Source organism: Ceratotherium simum, chromosome 19 (genome assembly GCF_057802395.1).
Source record: "Ceratotherium simum simum isolate JZ-2026a chromosome 19, ASM5780239v1, whole genome shotgun sequence".
Classification (NCBI taxonomy): Eukaryota; Metazoa; Chordata; class Mammalia; order Perissodactyla; family Rhinocerotidae; genus Ceratotherium; species Ceratotherium simum.
In genome coordinates this window covers 47,786,303-47,808,243 of record NC_141918.1, presented here as the reverse complement: position 1 = coordinate 47,808,243, position 21,941 = coordinate 47,786,303, and the positions used below count along the sequence as shown (strand labels likewise).

At 34.7% G+C, this 21,941-nt stretch overlaps 1 protein-coding gene across 1 annotated transcript in view; it reads left to right on the top strand.

Moving 5' to 3' along the window:
- Nucleotides 1-6,947: 6,947 nt before the first annotated feature.
- Nucleotides 6,948-21,941, top strand: part of THEMIS (thymocyte selection associated) — a 180,141-nt gene continuing 165,147 nt past the window's right edge. Inside the window, exon 1 of the mRNA XM_014781211.2 lies at nucleotides 6,948-7,123. Coding sequence (XP_014636697.1) covers nucleotides 7,033-7,123 — 91 coding nt within the window. The 5' untranslated portion in view covers nucleotides 6,948-7,032. The remainder of the gene's footprint in view (nucleotides 7,124-21,941) is intronic.

The following is a 21,941-nucleotide window of genomic DNA, read 5'->3' as shown; positions in this document are numbered from 1 at the left end:
TTTATTTTTCTTTTTTCCTTCTCTTTTTTTTCAACATTACTTTCCTTAGGGCAGAAATCATTGGCAATGATGACACTATTACTCTCTTACCTCCTTTTAGGTGGGTTAATGGGCAGGCCCATCTCTGTTCTTTAGTAAAAGCATTGAGGGGCAAGCTTAGTGTTTGAACAGAGATTTTTCTCCACAAGAACTTTCCAAGCATATTTAAGTTATTGGAATAATGTGAAATGCGTCTCTCTGAGACAGATGCCCTCAGACATTGGTGATGCTCACCTGAGAACGAAAGCTTTCAGTCTCAAGTCTTTATTCCTTCTTTTCCTGAAAGAAAGGACCAAATATCACACACAGGATGTTAGGTCTCTAAAGGGGTAAATTTTGGCCACAAGTCATGTGAAGCAGATTGTTTGAGTTGAGTTCCTGTCACTTGCAACGTATTTATTGCAACAGAGAAACTCTAAAACAAAACCACTGAAGAATAAACTGCTGAAGAGTTTTATAAGGGGAATGACTTGGTCAGATGCACACTTTAGAAAGTTCACTCAGGCCTCACTGGAAGGAAGTGAGGAAGGAAGTTGTAAAAATTTGATATTCTGAGACCTTTTACCCTGAGGTAGGCAAGAGATGGTGGTGCCCTTCATTTCGTAGGCGTAGTAAGCTTGGGGAGATGAAGAAGATTTGAGAAATGTCCCAGCAATAGACCTGGATTTCCTCAGTGATTGTTTGGTGGAGGGGGTGGCAGAGAGCAAGTGTCACTAATGAGACAGCGTTCTGGCTTGGAAAACTGGATGTGAGGGTGATGCTATTTATTGCTGAAAGAATATAGGAGGAGGGAACAGATGGGGGGAGGGGGATGGATGAGAGTGGGGAAAGCAGAAGAAATGAAATGTTCAATTTGGGGCATGTTGAATATAAGGTTTGAAAAATATCCAAAAGGTTTTACATAGGTCTCAATCTCAGAAAAGAGTTTGGGCCAGAGACATAGATTTAGAAGCCATCACCATACCCATACAGGTCAGAGGTCATAATGGGCAGCCTTGTGATTTATTTATTTTTGGCCAGCATTTCCTTTTCAGAGAATAAGCTGCAAATTTTTAGTAAAGATCAGGTAATTTCACATAAAAATATTAATTTGGCCATCACTTTTAAAAATGAGAATTAGTTGTAAACATATAAAGGTGATTTCACAAGAAAAACATTATTTTTAGTTTTTCTTGAAAATTTTGAAAAACTAGTGCCATTGGGCTTAGATTCTTTCCTGACGACAGTTGGCTGGAGATGCAATAGCCTGTTCTCCGTGGGGACCTTAGCCCCATGTCACTTTGTTTCCTTAGACTCAGCCGTTTCAGGGCTTTATGTTATCTTTTACTTCACATGTAAGATAAAAATTGCATTTGAATACTCAAATCATATGTTGTGACTGAGAACACAATAGTATATAAAAAGCAGGAAAAAAAGGAGGCTGCAAATTTGACCTAGAAGGAGCAAGTAGAAAAATAGGATGAAAAATGAGGGAAGCCAAGTAAAGAGAGTATTTCAAGGAAAAGAGCATGGCCATGAGTATGAAGGTAAGATAAGGAATAAAAAATGTCCCCAAGATATAATAAAGAAGAATAGGGTAATAGGTGGTTTGGGTGAAAACAGTACAAAGAAAGTACTAGAAATGACAATTAAAAAAGTAATCTCTATTTGTTCAAGAGAAAAAAACAATATTTCAGTGGCTTTCAATCTTTTTAATTTTCTTAAATAAAAACACACTCAAGCACATTAAAAATATAAAATTTAGTAGCTGTTCTAGATTTTGTTTTCTATGCTGCTTCTCTATTTTCAATTTTTAACATTATATTGTTAGCATTTTTCTCACGTCAACAATTTTTTCTTTGAAAACGTGCTTTTTACGGCATCATAGTATATAATTATGTGGATAATTGATGTAAATAATCTCCGTTCTTGTATTTTAGGTTCCTTTCCTTTTTTTGTTTTGCCATTAAAAGTAATAAATGCTTCAATTAATGGTATAAATCAATCTTTGTGAGTATCTGATTATGTTTAAATGTAAAATTACTAGATCAAATTGATTTCAAGATAGATCACATCAGTTTGCAGTATATATGAGAGGCTATATACTGCACCCTCAGCAGGGTGGATTTTATGAATTAAATATTTCATTGTTCTGAAATTGAATACATGTGTAAATGATTGAATATATGTGTAAATGTTTCTTACTCTGATGGTGGATTCTATATCTTGTTTTCATTTGGTTAATTTTTCTTTAGATACTTTGAAACTATGTTATTGGTGCCTATAGATTTAGAGCTGTCATGTCTTCCTTGTAAATTGATCACTTTTTCATTATTAAATGTCTAACAGTGCCTCTTGTCTATAAATCTACTTTATCTGATATTGGTGTAGTTTCATGAGCTTTCTTTTGCTTAATGATTTCTTGGTGTATCTTTTTCCATCCTTTTACTTTTAAAGTCTTCCTTTCTTTTTATCTCTCTGTAGATAGAGAATAGATATTTTCTATTCTTCTATTTCCAGTTCAACTATCTTTTCTTACTGTCTGTCCAAAATGCTGTCAAATCCAACTATTGAATTCTTAATTTCAGTTATTGTATTTTCAACTCTAGAATTTTAATTTGATGCTTTTTATAGATGGCAGTTCTCTTCTGAAATTCTCCTTCTTGTCTTCTAGTTTTGAACACGTTAATTAAAATTATTTTAAATTACATGTCTAATAATTCTAATACACGAGTCACCATGGATTTGTTTCAATGGCCTCTTTTATTTCTCTCCTTGTCCTGTTGTCAGGTATGCTTATTATTATTATTATTATTATTATTGTCCTAGATGTTGTGTTTAAAAAATTATAGAAGTTCTGGTTGTTTTCCCCCCAAGGGAGGATTTACTTTTGCTTTTGTCTGGCAGCTAAATGGGGTAGATCACCTTAATCCAATCAGGGATTGAGCTAAATTTAGTCAGGGCCTCAATTTTTGTAAGGCCTGTTCTACTTATAGTCAACCCTTTGTTTTAGGGAGCAGCTTCCAGGGGCCCCAGCTGAAAGCTCGGGGCATTTACTGGAGCCCCGCCCTCCTCCTCTGCAGGCCTCGTCTTCCCAGCTTTAAGAGACTGCTGGAAAGCACTGCTGGGCTTTCTTAGCTTCTTACTCACCACTTTCTGACTGGTGTCTCCTACAATCAACCCTGCACTGCATTCCAATGGGTAAAACCCCTAAGGAGAAATGTGCTGAACAACTCATTTCTCCGAGTTCCCCTGGATGCCTGGCTAGCCCCAAATTCCGATTTTCATCTCCCAGGCCATGTGAAAGTGCTAAAGACTCAATTTGGCTTCTCTGCTCCTTAACCACCACTTTTGCTCTGCTTCTCGGCCCCTCTCTTGGTGCCAATTACTAATCCACAAATGCATTGAGGGGAAAAGAAGTGCAGAATATTGGGCTCCCCTCATCGTGTTTTCCTGCTTTTCAGGATCTTGGTCTTTCAGGTCCCTACTGCTCTGGTAGCTCTCTCATTCCTTAAAACAGATTTTTAAAAAATCATCCACTTTCCCCATTGCACTTTGTCGGAGAGTTGGTCAGATACAAGCTCATAGCCAGAAGCAGAAGTCATTGAATATATTTATTTTGCATATTGATTAATACGTGATTTTTATAGATCCAAGACATTAATTTTTTTTTTTTTTGTGAGGAAGATCAGCCCTGAGCTAACATCTGCCAATCCTCCTCTTTTTGCTGAGGCAGACTGGCCCTGGGCTAACATCCGTGCCCATCTTCCTCCACTTTATATGGGACGCCGCCACAGCATGGCCTGACAAGCGGTGTGTCTGTGTGCGCCTGGGACCCAACCCGCGAACCCCCGGCCACCACAGCGGAGTGCGGGCACTTAACTGCTTGTGCCACCGGGTGGGCCCCAAGACATTAATTCTTTATTTGAAGTATTTTTTTTCTATTTTGTTAAAGCTCCTTTTTGATTTACAGAAGTATTTCGTCTGTTGTCAAATCTATTAGTCTTTTCCTTTCAGACATCCATTAATGCTTAGAAATAGTTCTTTCCTTATCCTGTCCAGACATCTTTCTGGTTTTTTTCCTTTGGTTTATTTTTATTTAAATTTAATTTTTAAATCTATCTAAACTTAATTTTGTTGCTTAGAATTTGGGGAAACTTCTATTTTAAAAATTAACCACTGTTTGTTGAATAAAACATTCTTCCCTACTGCTTTGGAATTTTACCTTTTTCATATAGTAAATTATTATTTATACTCTGGTTTGTTTCTAAATTCTCATGAATCTGACTATTGTTACACCTGTAATCTGCTGTTTCAATTGTTGAATTTTAATCATTCATCTTATTACCTGGTGGTTCAAGTACCTTCTCAATACTCCTGTCAATATTATCTTGGCTGTTCATGCCAGGATTTCCTAGCCTACAGTGTCAGAAGTGATTCCAATCTGGACTACAGTATTAACAGCAAGAATACAGAACAAGAACAGAGGGAGTGATATTGATATTGCCATCCATAGGGCTGGAGTGGTTTGGAGGCTGAAGATGTCATCTTCCACAATGCAGCCCTCTGCTTTGGGAAACTGAGAGAATGGTAGTGTCTTAACTAAGATTGAGGATGCAAGAGAATCAGATTGTAACAGAAATCAAGGGTCATCTATTGAAAGAGCAAAAGCAGGGGTAGCATAGATAACTGTAAGATATTAATGATATTTTGAAATGGCTTCTTTGGCTAGTAGGATAGAAAGTTGACTTGGTAAAATTAAAAAAAAAAAAAAAAATCCAATGACATCCAGCTTGGATTAAGTATCAAATGAAATTTGTTGTGGCACCAGTTCTAACACATGTATGATTTTTGAGAAGTCCACAGCAGCATTTTCATATATTCAACCAAGTGAGATAACGCTGTTAGGCTGTAAACAATGTTTGTAGTTGACTGAGGATCCTAGGCTTTAGGGGACGGGTGCAGCAGGCAGACTCTTTAAATTTGGGAGATTTTTGGGAAAAAAGTTGCAAGTGAGAATGTAGAAGCTACTAGTAAAAAAACAATTGATGTGACCCCATAAATTCTAGTTTTGTAAGGAAAGCAATTATGGGGGATCAGAATTGGCCACCCCAAAATGTGTCTCTTTGGCATAAGGATTACTTTGGACTGATGAGTATTATTACTTTTAAAAACTGCAGACATGGGAGAAGCTCTGAAAAATAGAATTTACCCTTTGTAAGAGACATTTACATTTGTAAGGGAAACCTCCATCTGTAAAGGTATCTCCCTCTCTGCACCAGGAAGAAGGGAGGAATGACATTATCTCTAGAAACTCTTATCAATATGGAAGGCAAGGACTTAAATCTGAATAATAACCTTACTTTTGTTTACTATGCTTTTCTGGTAATCTCCCATAACTGACTCCTGCTACCCCTAGCATCTTCCTTCGTCTTTAGGTGAAGATGGTATGTAAGATGAGAACCTCTGCCATTTTGGCGAGTTACCCAGTTTTTCCTGGGTCTCTCCAATGTATGTGTTATAAAGCTTTGTTTGATTTTCTCCTGTTATTCTGTCTCATGTCAATTTAATTCGTATCCCAGCCAGAAGGACTCAGAGGGTAGAAGATTTGTCTTCCTCCCCTGCACAATGAAGCCAAGCAGATTACTGTAAGTGTCAAAAATGATTATAAGAGCTGAAAGAGTTTTGCAAGCTCTAGCAAAATAAGGCAGTATGTTTATTGCTAGGTCATTTATATGAAAGAAATGGTGGAGCTGAGAGGAGCCCAGACTCTCCCTATCTGGCTATGCTCTCTGCAGCCTAAGGCTAAAACTGTTTCTAGACAAGGAGCTTGGAGTCCAATTTATAAGAAGAATGTGCAGCTTCTCAGCATCTTTCACCTGTATCTATTCCACCAGGTTTTCCTTTATTCACCCTTAAAAACATTTAGAAAATATCACCTTGAATTGTATACTCTAGCTCTAAAACATTGTTTCAGCCAAAGACAAAGAATCGAGAGAAGGATGATGTTTAAGAGATTGGTTTTCATGAGGCGTCTCTTGCTTCCTTTGACTTTGGGCATTTTTCATCCCTAAATTTGGACCACAGGATCAGAATTGTACAATTTCGGCCTTGGAAGAACTTGTGCAATCTATTTGACTGCTTCTACTTCTTCTCCAGTTAGTAAATGAGACAATTGAGGAACAGAGAAGACAAGGCTGAAGTCACCTGTAAATCAAAAGCAGAGCTAGACCCAGGAAACCCAAGTTTCCTAACAACAGATTTAGATACTTTCACTATAGGGTGGTGATTAGAAAATTCATATTAACTTACTGAATTAATTTACTGCATCACTTTGCATATTGCCCCCTCCCCCACCCTCCTTTAAGATTCAGCAAAATTTTTAATGTGGAAGAATAAAAAGTGGTTTCGATCCTCTCTCTCCAAAGTATCAGATTTCTGAAAAGAGCTGACACAAAGACTTTTGTAACCAAATTTAATATAAAGGCACTGAGTGTATGCAAATAAGGCACAAAGCCAAACTTTAGAAATGAACTAAAGAGATCAAGAATCAACATGGTGCCGTTTTTAAGATTAGACATCAGTCTTGCATTCCTGTTCTTTTCTGGTCAACAAACCACAAGCAACTCTGACCCCAAACAGTCTTGCCTCTGCTGCAGATGCACACCTGGACCAGCAACAGACAGAGTGAGCTACTTATCAATTCTCATTTTTTTGATAGTGTCTGTTCAGACATGCTCACCCCACCCCCATCCTGTTCTACTTCAGTGTCAGAAGGAAATGAAGCCACAATGAGAACAAAAAGAGCTGTAACACCTTTTGTCCTCTGCCTCCTCCCTCCCTCCCCGCTGATCTCCCCACATAGAGCTACTCCACCCCAGTTGGGCTTTAGTGTGACATCCCTGCCTGCCTGAGGGAGGAATGATGAACAGGGTCTGCAATTGCAGACAAGCGACACCTAGAAGCCACAATCTTCTGTAAGTACCAGGTCTGCACACCATCCAAGCCAGAGCAATGGCATTGTCGCTGGAAGAATTCATCCATGCTCTTGACCTCAGGACCCTCCCCAGGGTCCTAGAGATCCAGTCTGGCATCTATTTTGAAGGTAAGCACCCTCCTGTCTCTCGGCTGGCTAGAAAGTGCTTGTAAGGTATATACTCTGGGAATTGGAGGGGGAAATTTTAATAGAGACTATATGAGTTCTGAAAGGTGATCATAAAAGAGAGAAAGTATTTAACTGACGAATGGTCAAGACCCAATAGTGTTGCAGAAGGGAGCTACTAGACAGGACTCTGGGGTGGATGGGGACAAGGAATTAAGTGAAGCTTCTTGAGCTTTTTGTAGGCCTTCAAATGGTTTGATAAAAATGGCAAATTATTTCTGCCTTTTCTTTGAAATTGGTTGTAATCAAGACTGAAAAGTTAAGTTATCCATATTTCTGTTTCTAGAATATAAAAAATAAAATTTAGTTTTTCTAACACAAAAGCAACTATTAAAAGCACAGTGTTTAGAAAGAAAAATTCACCAAACTCTTAAACCACTTCTAAATGTTGCCTATGCCTCCGCTTCTCTCATTCTTTCTGTAGTGGCCTAACTCTTAATTCCTTAAATAATGACATTCTTATTTGAAGGTATAGAAATTAATGTCTACTAATGACAGGATAATTTTTAAGAACCTATATTGATAAATCAGAGTTCAATTAAGGTTACTGAGTTTATCGAATTATTTATTGAATTATTGAAGTTAGTATGTTTAGATGTACTTACCACGTTAATTTGGTAAAAGAACATTAAAGCCTACAAGATATACCCTAGAATCTTTAAGCAGTTAGTTTGAGTACATGCAAGACAAAGAGTCATTTTCTAGGCAAATATATATTTCTGGTCACAAAAGTGGTAGAATTGAGGCAGCAGTCAGGTCAACTCCAAACTACTGGGAAAATAACTTAAAGAACTTTTGGTAGGCAAATCTGTCCTGTTTATAGAAAAAGAATGTATTAGGTATTATATTACGAAATAAAACAAAGGTTGACAAATGTCAGATTAGGTTCATACGTACATGTACACACACATACCTGCAGGCAATGAGTTGAAGCAGGCTGTCATTAGCTAGTACAAGGTTTTGTTTAACTCATTTGTAAATTGATTATTTGGAATCAGACCACATTTTTCCATGTATGCAATATTATGAAATGTGTCTGTGTTCTTAAGCCAGCTCCAAATCATTGCTTGTCTCATGGTTTGTGCTTTTGAGGCTTTGTATAAGAAGTCCTTCTACATGTCCAGGTTGCAAAGTTATTTTCCTACATTATTTTATATCAGCTTTACAGTTTTATATTTCACATTTAGTTTTTAATCCATTTGGAGGACCAATTTTAGTTTTTTCCATATAATAAACATGACTTCCCAGTATCATTTACTGAGCTAGCATCCTTTCTCCATTGATTTGTGTTGCTGCCTTTAAACAATATTGTGTGCTCACTTCTGGATTAATCTGTCTCTGAAATATCTCTTCTAGTTCATTAGTTTATTTTTTTCTCAATTGTATCAAAATCACACTATTTTTGAACTACGTCTCCCAAACAAGTGTTAATACGTAGTTCACATATACACCAATCCCTTGTTTTTACTCCTTTTTTCTAAGTTGACATAGCTATTCATAGACCTTTCAAATATGTTTTTAAAGAAATCAATTATTTCAGAAATACAACTGGAATTTGTATTGGATTGTGTTGATTTTATAGATTAACTTGGGAAGAATTGACATTTTTATATTATCTTACAAAAGAACATAGAATGTCTCTCCATGTGTTCAGACTATCTTCATTCTTTAATACCTTACTACAATGTTATACTTCAATTAAGAGAAAAAAAGTGTACACCTTGATGAATTTTCACAAAATAAGTACATTCATGTAACCACCACCCTGGTCAAGAAATAGAAAATTATAAGTATTCTAGAAGTCCCATCTTGTGCCCTTTCTCAAGTATTATCCATTATCCTTCCCAAAGGTAGTCATTATTATGCTTTTGTTCATTTATGAGCTGGAAAATTATAGAATGTATTCTTTTCTGGTTGGCATATATGTTCAACATTATCTTTGTAAAGTTAATCCAAGTTGTTCTCTATAGTTTATTTCAGTGCATATAATATTCCATTGCATGAATATACCATAATTTGTTTATCCATTCTACTGCTAATGAGCATTTTGGATTATTTCCAGTTAGGGATTGTTACCAGTAATGTCATGAACATTCTTATATATGCATGTTCATATGTATATATATTCATTTGGGTATGTAAATAAGTGGAAACACGATGTGATATGATATGTATATGTTCAACCTTAGTAGCTAACGAAAAACAAATTTTCTAAGTAGTTATACCAATTTACATTCTCATCAGCAGTATATGAGAGTTCCAATTAATCCATATCCTTGGCAACACTTGATATTATCAGTCTTAATTTTAGTTATTCTTGTAAGAGTATAGTGATAGCTCGTGGTTTTAGTTTACATCTCCCTGGTGACTAATGAGACTGAGAATCTTTTCATAAGTTTATTGGTCTTTTGAGCGGCTATTTTACAAAAAGATTGCTTATTTCTCTTGCTCATTTTTCTATTGGATTTTATAAATTTTTATTATTGATTGGATGAAATTTATATATATTGGACATATACATATAAGAGATATTGACACTTTGTTATCTGTGTTGCAAATGTCCTCTCTCAGTCTATAGCTTGACATTTCATTTTTTTAATGGAGTCTTTTGATAAATGGAAGTTTTTAATTTTAATGTTAGTGTAGTCAATTTATAATTGTTTTCCTTTTTGTGTGTTGTCAAAGATATTTTTCTTTACCCTAAGTTCATGAAGATATTCTTCTATATTATCTTCTGGAGATTTCATTTGTTGACTCTCTCCTTCAGATCTGCAATCTACTTGGCACTGATTTTTTTGTATGTAGTGTGAGCCTGAGATCAATGTTTTTTTTTTTTCTTCTGTAGATCCAATTGGTGCAGTGACATTTATTAAAAAACTGCCTTTTTCCTACTGCCTTACTGTGTTACATTAGTCATAAACAGTGTCCATACATGTCTAGTTCTCTTTCCACAGCTTCTATTATGTTCCATTCATCTAATTTATATTCTTATACTGATTTCACCCTGTATTAATTAATGCAGGTTTGCAACAATACATAATATATAATTTATACTGTATTTTATAGACTAATATGCTACCGAGCCATGGTTCTCAAACTTGGTTGCACATTAAAAAGACCTGGGAATTATTAAAAATATAGATGCCTGGGTCTCTCCTGAAAAGATAAGGATTTAATTATGTAAGTGACAGGGCATCACCATTAGATGTTTAAAAATCTCCCTGATGGTTATAACATACAGCCAAATTTGAGAACTATTCTTGTAGAATAAGTTCTCCCAATTATTATTCTCCTTCAAGTTTGCTGTGTGAATTTTCATATACATTTTAGAGTTAACTTATCAACTTCCACAAAAGTCCTCTTGGCATTTGATTAGCAGTGCTTTGGTTTGGAGAGAATTGGCATCATTTTAAATTAAGTTTTCTGATCCATGAATCTGGTATACCTATCTAGTTATATAGATCTCTTTTCATTTCTGTCAATAACATTTTATAATTCTTTTGTGGAATTCTTGCACTTTTTCAGATTTATTCTTAGTTATTTGACTTTTTTTATTCCATTATTTTGGATTTGTTATGTACACATTCACGTTTTCTGTGAATATTGACGGATCTTATTCTTCTTTCTAATTATTGTACTTTTTTCTTTCTTCAGTTAAAGCACTGGCTAGTACTTCTAGTATAATATTGAATAGGAGTAATGATAAAGGACCTCTGTGTCTCATTCACAATCACGAGAGAAAGTTTCAATAATTCATCATTAAATATCATGTTTGCTTTAGGTTAAAGAAGTTTCTAGTTTTCCAACAATTTTTTTAAAAAATCGTGAAAGTATGTTAAACTTATCAAATACTCTTTCTGTAACTTTTGTGATGATTATATGATTTTTATTACATTGATTGATTTTTTTAAATGTTAAGCCTTTTACTTGTGGAATAAAACCAGTTTGGTCATGTAACACTGAATTTGGTTTACCAAATTATTTTTAGGATTTTTGTACATCTTTTAGCAAGTGAAATTGGCTTATAATTTTTATTTCTTATAATGTTCTAGCCTGGTTTTTGTATTGATTTATGTTGAACTTATGGAGGTTCTCGGGTAGAGTCTTTTTCTATTCTTTGAAAGATGTTGTGTAAATTTGGTGTTATTTCTTATTTCAATATTTAGTACAATTGCAAATGAAACTTTGCTGAGCTGGGATTTCTAATGTAGAAATGCTTTAAATTATAATTTCAATTTTTTAAATAGTAAGGTCTTCCCATCCGTGAGTGTAGTTTATCTCTCACTAAAAACACACAAATAAACAAACAACAAAAAACCAAAAACCTGTCTTCCAAATCATGTATTAAAGTTTAATAAAAAGTCTCTGTAGAGATCTTGTGTATCCTAGGCTAGTTCCTAGGATGCACACACATACACATGGGTATATATATATATATTATATTGAATGATATCATATTTTTTCTGTTTTCTCATTGGTTATCACTGAAGTGGAGAAATACAAGTAAATATTATCAGCAGTACAATGACTTCTCTTATTAATTCTAATAGTTTATCTTTTATTTCATTGGTTTACCTAAATATTGACATTGTTAGAAAATATCAAGAGTTGTGTCTCTTCCCTACTATGTTTTACAACTGTCTCTTTTTTCTTACCTTTAATTTTTTTCCTACCTATAGGCCAGGCCCTCCAGTACTATGTTAAATAATAATGGGAATCCTTGTCTTATTCCTAATCATAAAAAAAAATGCATCTAAAATTCCTCCATTAAGTGTAATGCTCATTAAAATTGGTATTTAACCTTCACTAAGTTAAGGAAGTTTTCATCTATTTCTTGCTTTCTAGGTGTTTTCATAATAAATAGGCATTGAACTTAATCAATACTTTTTCATCATTGATGAAGATAATGTGCTTTGGTATTTTCAATCTGTTAGTGTAAATTACCTTTAAAGATTTTTTGAGTTGAAGAATCTTTTCATATTATATATACATTTTCAAAATACAATGTAGGGATTTGATATTACATTTAAAATGTTTGCATTTAATCATAATTGAAAGGAGCTAATAGACTCATCTGTGTTAGATTCAAGATAACACTAGCCCGAAAATGAGCTACATAGATTTTGTTGTTTTTTATTTTCTGAGTTAATTTGCAAAACAACAAAATAGGTTTAAAACTCTTCCTTGAAATTTGGTAGAATTCTCCTGAAAGAACTACTGAACATGGACTGTTTTGGAGGGAAATCAGAATTTGATTTTGTTAATATTCTCTATTATTTTGCTTTTTCCATTGATTTCTGACTTCATCTTCATTGGTATCTTTTCTTGTTTCTGTGTTTGCTCCCTTGCTCCTTTTCTAGCTTCCTGGGTTGTATTGGCAGTCATTTAAAAACATTTTTTGCTTTTTGATAAGTGTGTCTAAAAATATATTTTTTCTCTAAATACCTCTTTGACTATTTTCCATAAATTTTGCCATGTAGTGTTTTCTCTATTACTCAGCTCAAAGTATAATTTATTCCTTTTAAATGCAATGGCTATTTATTTTCTGACGATATATGATTTCCTTTAACTATTCTTTTGCTTTTAATTAATAATTTTATTGTATGTTGTTAGAGAATAATAGTCTGTATTATATTTTTCCTTTGGGATTAATTGAGGCTTCCTTTACACTATGAAACATTCTCTTTTGGAAATATTTCATATGTGCTCAAAAAAAGCATATATTTTGTTGTTTGGTATAACATCACTCTATATATACCAAAAACTTGAGTTTTTATTTGTTTTGTTCAGATCTTGCTCTCATTGTTTATTTCTAGTCTGCTTTACCTATCATTTTCTGAGAGGGTTATGTAAAAAAAATCCTCCAACAGTTGTTCATTTATCTAGTTCACTCCTCATTTCTGTCTTGTTTCATTATATTTTTGAGGTCGAGATGTTGCATGCACTTATGTAATGAGGGTTACATCTTCGTACTCTATTATTATCATCCTTTTTCCTATATGATTTTTTCATTAAGTTCTGTTTAGCTAGCAGTAATAATATTACTACTCTAGTTTTCTTTTGGAATATCTTTTTCTAAGCATTTACTTCCAATATTTTGGAGTCTTTTGTTTTAAGTACAAAGAAACATGCACTTCATCCCCTTTCTGCCTTTCGTATCAGTGCAGGCAGTGGAACCAGGTTTCGCCCATCCTGTAGTGATGGCTCCATGACAAGAGATTTTTGGGGAAGGGAGGTTTGAGGGAATTTGAGAAAGGCTGACACAAGGTCATGTAAGGTTCTGTGGTACTGGATTGAATGCTCCCACTTTACAACCACAGTGATAACAGGCAGCATGATACTCTTAACATGTTGCTCAAGCATTAATTAAATTGCCCTACTGATATGAAGCATAGAACCAAGCAGGGTTATAAACTCAGGACTCTGCCTTCTGGCTGTTACCAACAAGAGATGATTCCATGGTCAATTTATAACATTCAACACTTGCTTAGTCCCAATCTTAAGAAAACCCTGAAGGGGTTGTGAATATTAACCCTGAACGTTGATGTGAAGGTTAATTGAGCTATTGTATATAAAATATTTAGCAAAATGACTGGCCCATAGAAATCTTGTAGTAAATCTTAACTGTTATTATTATGATTACCATAATGTTGGTATATTATGAGAGAAACTGATCAACTATTTTTAAAAAGTGAAACAAAACTAATTTGAATTCCACCACTGCCACATACACCAACATAAATTCAATATGGAGAAGAAATATTAAAAGTTAAAACATTAACAGTAAAAATACTCAAAGAAACCATAGAAGAATATTAAGCTTGGGACTTAAAAAAATGAAGAAGTTGAACTTATGAGATAGAAAACTTCCTTATCGAAAAAAAAATACATAAATGTGGATGAAAGACGAACTACAAACTGGAAAAATATTCACAATCTAGACAGCAGACAGAATGTAAATATTCTAAGTATATGAAGAATTGTTAAATAACAGTAAACAAAAATGAATATAAAATTTTAAAATGGGAAAAAGATATAAAAGGCAGTTCACAAGCCAGAATCATATAAAAAAATTTTCAAATTTGCTGACAATAAAATGCAAATAAAGCAACAAATCACTCTTAATCACTTCAGTTCACAGATATTGAAAAGATTCACAAAACCCAATGTAGGCATGAAAGTGCAGGAATGAGGGGAGGCACAGCTGGTGCGTGTGTAAACTGCTACGGACTTTCTAGGTACCAACTGGGCAATATTCATCAACATACAACATGTGCATGAAAACATCTGCCCTCTAGAAATTAACTTAAAATATAATTACCAAAAAGAAAAATAATGATTGTTTTATAGACAAACATCAAATGAGCCTCAGCATGGTATAGCTTATGTAAATTACAATAATGTATTATCAAGCATTGTTCAAGAGGCTAGAATTACAGTGGGGGAAAAAGCAAAGCCCCTACCCTATTGGAGCTTATGTTCCAGTGGATGGGACAAATGATAAATTTAAAATATATACAAGTGCCATGAAGAACTAAATAGGTAGAGAGTAAAGTGAGGCAGAGGGAAGAGATGATCTTTTGATAGGATGATCAGGGCAGATATCTCTGATGAGATGAAATTTGAGCGGTGGCCAGAATAAACTGAGGAAATGAGCCTTGCACATATCTGGAAGAACATTCCTGCTGAGGACGGAGCAAGTGCAAACCACATTAGAGCTTTCTTCATCTAGTTAAGAAACAGGAAGGAAGCCAGTGGGGATGAAGCAGAGCAAGTGAGGGGAAGGACGGTAGGAGGTGAAGCTGGGACGTGGGGAGGCACAGATTTTGTAGGCCTCAAAGGCCATAGTAATATATAATTTGGTACAGAGTGGGGCTGGGGGAGCCGATGGGGGCCTGTGAGATCACGTGGTCAGGGAAGGCCGCACACCCTAAAGGGCTGATTTAGGAGCAGAGACATGAATATTGAGGAGGAATCAGCCAAGAAAAGATCTGGGAGATGAGTGTTCCAAGCAGCATGAACAGCTGGTGCAAACATCTAGACACCAAAAAGAGCTTAGTCTGATTGAGGAAGATAAAAATATCTCTGTACCTCGTACATATAGAAAGCCGGGAGGAGAGTCATATGAGAGGAGGTTTAACGAGTGGGCAAGAGCATCTCAAGGAGTTTGGATTTTATAAGAAATGCCAATGACTGGTTTGAGGCAGGAGATTGACAGGACCTGATTGCCATTTTAGGAGAATCATGGCTGCTCTGTGGGGAATAGGCATTGGTGGGGCAGAAGTGGTGCCAGGAGACACTTCCGGAGGCCGTGCAATAATCCAGAAGAGAGATCATGGGGCCTTGATTTAGTCTGTAGAGAAAAGACCAATTCAGGATATACTTTGGAAGCAGAAATGTCAGGACTTACTAATGAATTTGATATGAGTGTGAGGGGGTAGACTGAAGGATGATTGCAAGAATTTTGACCTAAACCACCAGATAGATGTTTGTGCATTTGACAGAGCTGTGAAGACCAGAAGAGGAAGAGGTTTGGTGGACAAAGCAAAAGTTCTGTTTTGGACATGTTAAATATAAATACCTGTTATTTATCTAAGTTGAAATTTCAAGTAGACAATTGAAAAGCCAGTTGTGGCCACAGAGTGAGCTCATGGCTGAAATGCCCCATCCATGAACTAATTGATCAAGACTTTACTTGATCACAAACTTCATCTGTTAAAAAAAAATGGGCATGTACCTTTAATATGAGTATTTCTTTATTGATATTTATGGTCATTCTAAAACATACACAATAATAAAAATTGCAAGAGGATAAAGTAAAGATAAAATTAATAATATTTTAAACAATTTTAATTTTTCATTCATAATAAAACTGATTTTTCTCTCACAAAAGTTGTTAACTTTATTATAATATATTAACTATTCATATATTTTAGTGAAAGCAATATTACTGAAAATTATGGAAAATATTAAATATTTTCGTTACTGAATACATCAATGTTTATGAAAATGTTGATTTAATACCATATGATAGAGTGATTCAAAGACATGGTTCTAATTTATTTCGGTACTTGTTTTGAATGATCGCTCTTAAAGACACCTCAAAAAGTCCAATATACACCAAATATAATATACACTGAGAGCAGATTTATCATTAATGATGGTGGATAATCAATCTATATGTGAAATAATCTTCTTCCTAAATCTGATTTTGGCACTTTCTTTAGATAGCAATTGTATGGAGCTGATAACAAGTCTGTACCAGGATTAGAAGTGTCACTCTGCCATTTTCTTCATGATAGGTTCTGCAATCTTCAATTCTTATGTGTCTTTGTAGGCATCTTGCAAAGTTATTGTCTATTTTGTGAGAGTTAGTATAGTTAAAATTAGATTATAACAATTCTTAAATCAATTTAACTTGACACACATAAAACCCATGATATGGAAGTATTCCAAGTAAATGAATGAATTAGGACAATTCTTTTAGCTCTCATTTTTTGAAATTCTCAATCTGTCTCAGTATGTTGTGGACTATACATGTCATGTGACCATCTGATGTAGGAATAAATTAGGATTTTTTTAATATTAAATACTAGTAAAGTTTAAAATTAAATATTAGAAAACTTTTGTATTGAATAGTAGTATAGTTTAATTTTCTTATTTGTTTGATGTAGAAATGAATACAAATTGAAGCGCTAATATTTTCTTCTCTTACCTTACATCTTGTAATACTCTGTGGAGTATGTAGCACACTTTAGAGATCCCTTTTGGGAGCTAAAAATTGCCAGCATGAATCCCAGATTAAAGTACTGGGTAAACTAGCTCGTGAGTAATTATGATATACATCATAGATATGTCATCATATCATCTTCACTTCTTTGAAAGAGCAGTTTATATCCAAGGAACAAATTTGAAGAATTAAAAAAAATTATGTTTATTTATTACAATTTTCTCCTTCTTTTGAGTACATCATAGGATTGCACTTTCCAACTCTCTTGTAGCCATAAGACTTGCATTGCCAATGTAATGAGAGAAGTAATGTGTATCATTTTGGGGCAGATACTTTAAGAACCAGTTCATAATTTAAGATATTTCAATCTGGTAGACCATGTCAAAATGGAGCCTTCAACAGTCTAGGTCCCTAAGTGACAACAATTATTAGAGACCCTGCCCTCACTCACCTGTATTGGACATATAGTAGCATAAGAAATATACCTCTTTTACTTCTAAAGTCTATTCTCAACATAGCATCCAGAGTCATGCTTTTAAATTGTTTGTCAGATTATGCCACTCCTGTGTTAAAAATCCTCCAATGACTCTCCATTTTTTCTCAAGGTAAAAACCTTACAATGGGTAGTAAGGGCCTATATTTTTTTCTCCTTACTCTCATTATTTATCTGAGCTTATTGTTTACTAATCTCCTTCTCCTTCCAGCCACACTGGCCTCCTCTTAGTTCCTCAGGCTTGGAGATATGCTCCTGCCTTAAAGCCTTGCTTACTCTCTTCCTCAGGCTGGCAAGCTCTTTTACCAGATGTCAACTTGGCTAACTAACTCCTTTCTCTATAAGGCTTACTCTGACCACCCTATTTAACACTGCAAATTTTCTACCCCCTCATCCCTGTATTCCCTATCCTCCTTGTTATGTTCTTCATTTTTTTTTTTGTACCAAACACCTATCTTCTTTTACATACCATGTAAGTTACTTATTTACTGTTTATTTTTCTGTCTTTTCCCATTACATTTTTCTTACAGCTTCATTGAGGTATAATTTTCTAAACCTTAAAATTCATCCATTATAAGTGTATAATTCAATGATTTTTAATAAATTTATAGAGTTGTGCAACCACCACCAATTTTAGACCATTTCCATCACCTCAAAGAAGTCTCTTGAGCTATTTGCCAATAATCATCACTTACATTTCCAGCCCCATGCAACCACCGATCTGCTTTCTGTCTATAAATTTGCCTTTCCTGGACATTTCATATAAAATAAATCATGCAGTAGGTAGTCTTTTTCATGTAGTTTCTTTTACTTAGCATAACGTTTTTGAGGCTCATCCATGTTGTAGCATGTTTAAGATCTGTATTATTTCCCCTTTGGAGATAATATGAATACTGTACCATTTTACATTTCCACTTACAATGTATTAGGATTCCAGTGTCTACACATCCTTACCAAAATTTAGCATTGTCTATCTTTTATATTATAGCCAATGACATCTCATTATAGTTTTAATTTGCATTTTCTTAATGGTAAATGATGCTAAGCATTTTTTTCTGTGCTTATTAGCAATTTATTTGTCTTTTTTGATAAAATGCCTCTTCAAATTGTTTGCCCATCTTTGTTTGTCTTCTTGTTATTGAATTGTGAGAATTATTCCTGTATCCTGGATATTTGATTTGCAAATATTTTCAGATATGCAAGTTCAAATATTTCTTCCCTTCTGTGGGTTGTCTTTTCATTTTCTTATCACTGTCTTTTGAAGCAAAAATGTTTTAAATTTTGATGAATTTATCAATTTTTTTTCTTTAGGGCTCATGCTTTTGTTATCATGATACTTAATCAAAGATCACAAAAATTTCCTCCAATGTTTTGTGTTGGGGTCCCCCAGATCACCACCAGTTTCGATAATTTTCTAGAAATACAGAACTCAGAAAAGCGGTTGTACTCAGAGTTATGATTTATTACAGGGAAAGGGTCCAGATTAAGGTCAGCAAAGGAAAAAAGTCATAGAGGACAGAGTCCATGAGAAGACAATTATCCTCTCCCAGTGGAGATATATGCATAGTCCTTAATTTTCCTAGCAATGACGTGTCACAAGGCACACAAAGTATTTCCAATTAGGGAAGCTCGTCTGTGCCTTCATGTCCAGGGTTTTTATTGGATGGTCACATAGGCGTGGAATATTTGTGTGACTGACCTTAGCTGCTGAGTCTCTAGCCCCTCCAGAGGTCAAGTGATACACTGCGATCCAGGACCCCGGGTGAACAAAAACAGGCACTCCCCATAAATCACACCGTTAGCATAGACTATCTGGAGTGGCCCAAGCTCCCACATATACAAAAACACTCTTATCTGGCAGGATATTCCAAGGGCTTAGATTTTATCTCTCAGGAGCCTGTCAAAGGCTAGTCCTGTCTTCGGAATGTGCAGGATTTGAGCACCCCAAGCCCATGGAGTTAACCCTTTACTGCACAGTTTTCTTTTAGATGAGTTTCATCTCATCTTTAGATCTAAGATCCATTTGAGTTGGCCAGAATTTTCTACAGCCTTACATCCAAGTAATGGAAGAATTAACCAACTTTCTACACAGTTATAAAGCATGTTGGGAATGACTCAGGTAGAAAATGCTCTCTCTAGTTGCGAGATGTGAGAGTTAGTCAAATGGATATCTAGGTGAATGGCTTTCCAAGCTGAGAGAACATCTTCAGTAAAGTGTTATGGCAGAAATGTGTTGGCATATTTCAGAAAAAGTGAGAAACCAGTGAGGCTGGAAGGAGGGGGCAGTGATCAGATACGAAATCAGAGAAGAAATGGTCCTTTCTTTTCAGAGAACCATATATGGTCCTTTTGGAAACTGCATTAGTTTTACGCTTAGAAGAATTGGGAACTTGAAGATACCAATCTAAATTAGTAAAAATAACGAAAACAATGCTAAAACTTTTTCTTCACCATGAATTTGACACCGTGAGCCATTTCTTTTACCTTTTATCACGGAGAATGCTGATGAAACTACACATACATTTCCAGAGGTCAGAGCATAGTTTTGTTTAAATGAGCCCATAAATATAATGCTCAAAAGTGTTTTTTATAGTGATTTTTAAATACCATGAAGATGTTTTTCTCCTCTTGGGAGGTAAGATTTCTAAGTACAGTGTTTTGAATATATTAAATATTATATTTCTTTTTCCTGCCAACATATGTTAAAATCATGTAAATTATTCCTTAAAATTGTATATCTATGTCCCTTCATTTCTTCCTTCTATTCTTTCTTCTTTCTTTCTTTCTTTCTTTCTATAAAATGAATAAAGTATGGTTGTTGCCCTTAAGGACTCCATAGGCCAGTAAAATGAGATAGATTTTTTTTAAAATCAATATTTATGATAAAATGTGAAAGGTGCTGTAATGGACATAAACTGTTTTGAGAACATTGGGAAGAGCACAACTTACACCCAAGAAGTCAGAGAAACCTTAACAAGAGGTGGTGATACTTTTTCCTGGGGCTTTCAGCCTGTATAGAAGATAAGCAGGTAAATAGGAAGTTTCCAGAATGAGAGAAACGTGTTTAGAAGGTTATACAAGTTTGAAAATTCAAAATATGGTCCAAGAACAGCTCAGGGAATAGTGGGTAATCAGATAATTTGTGGTTATATTTTAAAAGGCTTCCGAACTATCATAAGGATATTGAATTTATTCTGTAATCAACAGGAATCTATAAAAGGATATTATACTTATAATGTGTTTTCCAAATTGTAAAAGTAAAACATGTTCATTGTAAATCATTCAAAAATTATAGAAAAAGCCAAAGAATTTCTGAGATATCTAAGGCAAAAAAATCATCTTGGATGAGTAGATTAGACATCCAGTCTAGCAGAGGTTTAGCAAGGAGCTAATAGCAGCTAGATAGAAGGGAAAAGACAGAATCCATGGTCTTTTTGGGTAGAATCTTCTGAACTTGACAGCTTATGCGAAGCAGCGAACAAGAGGGAGGAGTTGATGACAGACCTGAGGTTTCTGGACTGAGTAACCATGGCAGATGATAAAAATATTACTTGAAAGCGTTTCTACAAGAGCAGCAGCAGTTTTGCAGATGGAGGCATGATTCAGTTATATTCCAATGAATTTGAAGCGCTATAGGACATTCAGATGCAAATGAACATTAGACCACCAAAAAGGCACGTCTGAAGTAAAAAGAGTAGTGAACTTGTCAGGTTTAACATTACAGATTTGTGAGGGGGTGAAAAGAAGCCTTGTTATTTCAAGCATTGCCCTATAGTCCACGTGTCAGGTCAGAAGAAGTATGTGCTTCTCAAAGAACACCAACATGGGAGGATGGACGGAGGAGGAGCCTGTCAAACAAAAAAAACCCCTGTCTGTTGGAGGAAAAGGAGAGAGTGGGGTAGCTTGTTGATGAGAAGAAATGATGTAAAGCACTAGACTGAGAAAGTGTTGGGGTAAATGTCTGCTTTAGGACATAGTTTGTCATAGATTATTAATTATGATTATAGCTCTATATGTTGAAGGCTTATTATGGGCTAGGCACTGTGCCATGCCCTTTGTATATAGATTTGGGTGTGTAAGCATATATAATACATATGTAAATATATTTCATATATGTGTTTGTTTCTACATAAATATATGTGAATATATCTAATACAACGTATGTAATTAAATAATACTTTATATATACTCATCTATACACAAATTTAGTGTTCATATGCGTATATGTACAAATATATATTTAATCTTATTTAAATTATTTAATTCATCTTATTTGTAAAGATTTTTAATCTTTGGAGTATCTTCTGAGAGTATTATTTCCATTTTCAACGTCACCTCTTTGCCATATCACCTACCTCCGCCCCAGGGAGAAAACTAATAATTAAGTTTATTCTTGCTCTGCCGACCTGAAGAGTTTACAAAATTCTATAGCAAATTCCATCATTATAGAACCATCGGTATTTTTAAGAAATTTTGTAATAATTTACGGAATGCAGTTTGATGACACAAATTGGGTTACTAAAGTAAACATGAACAAG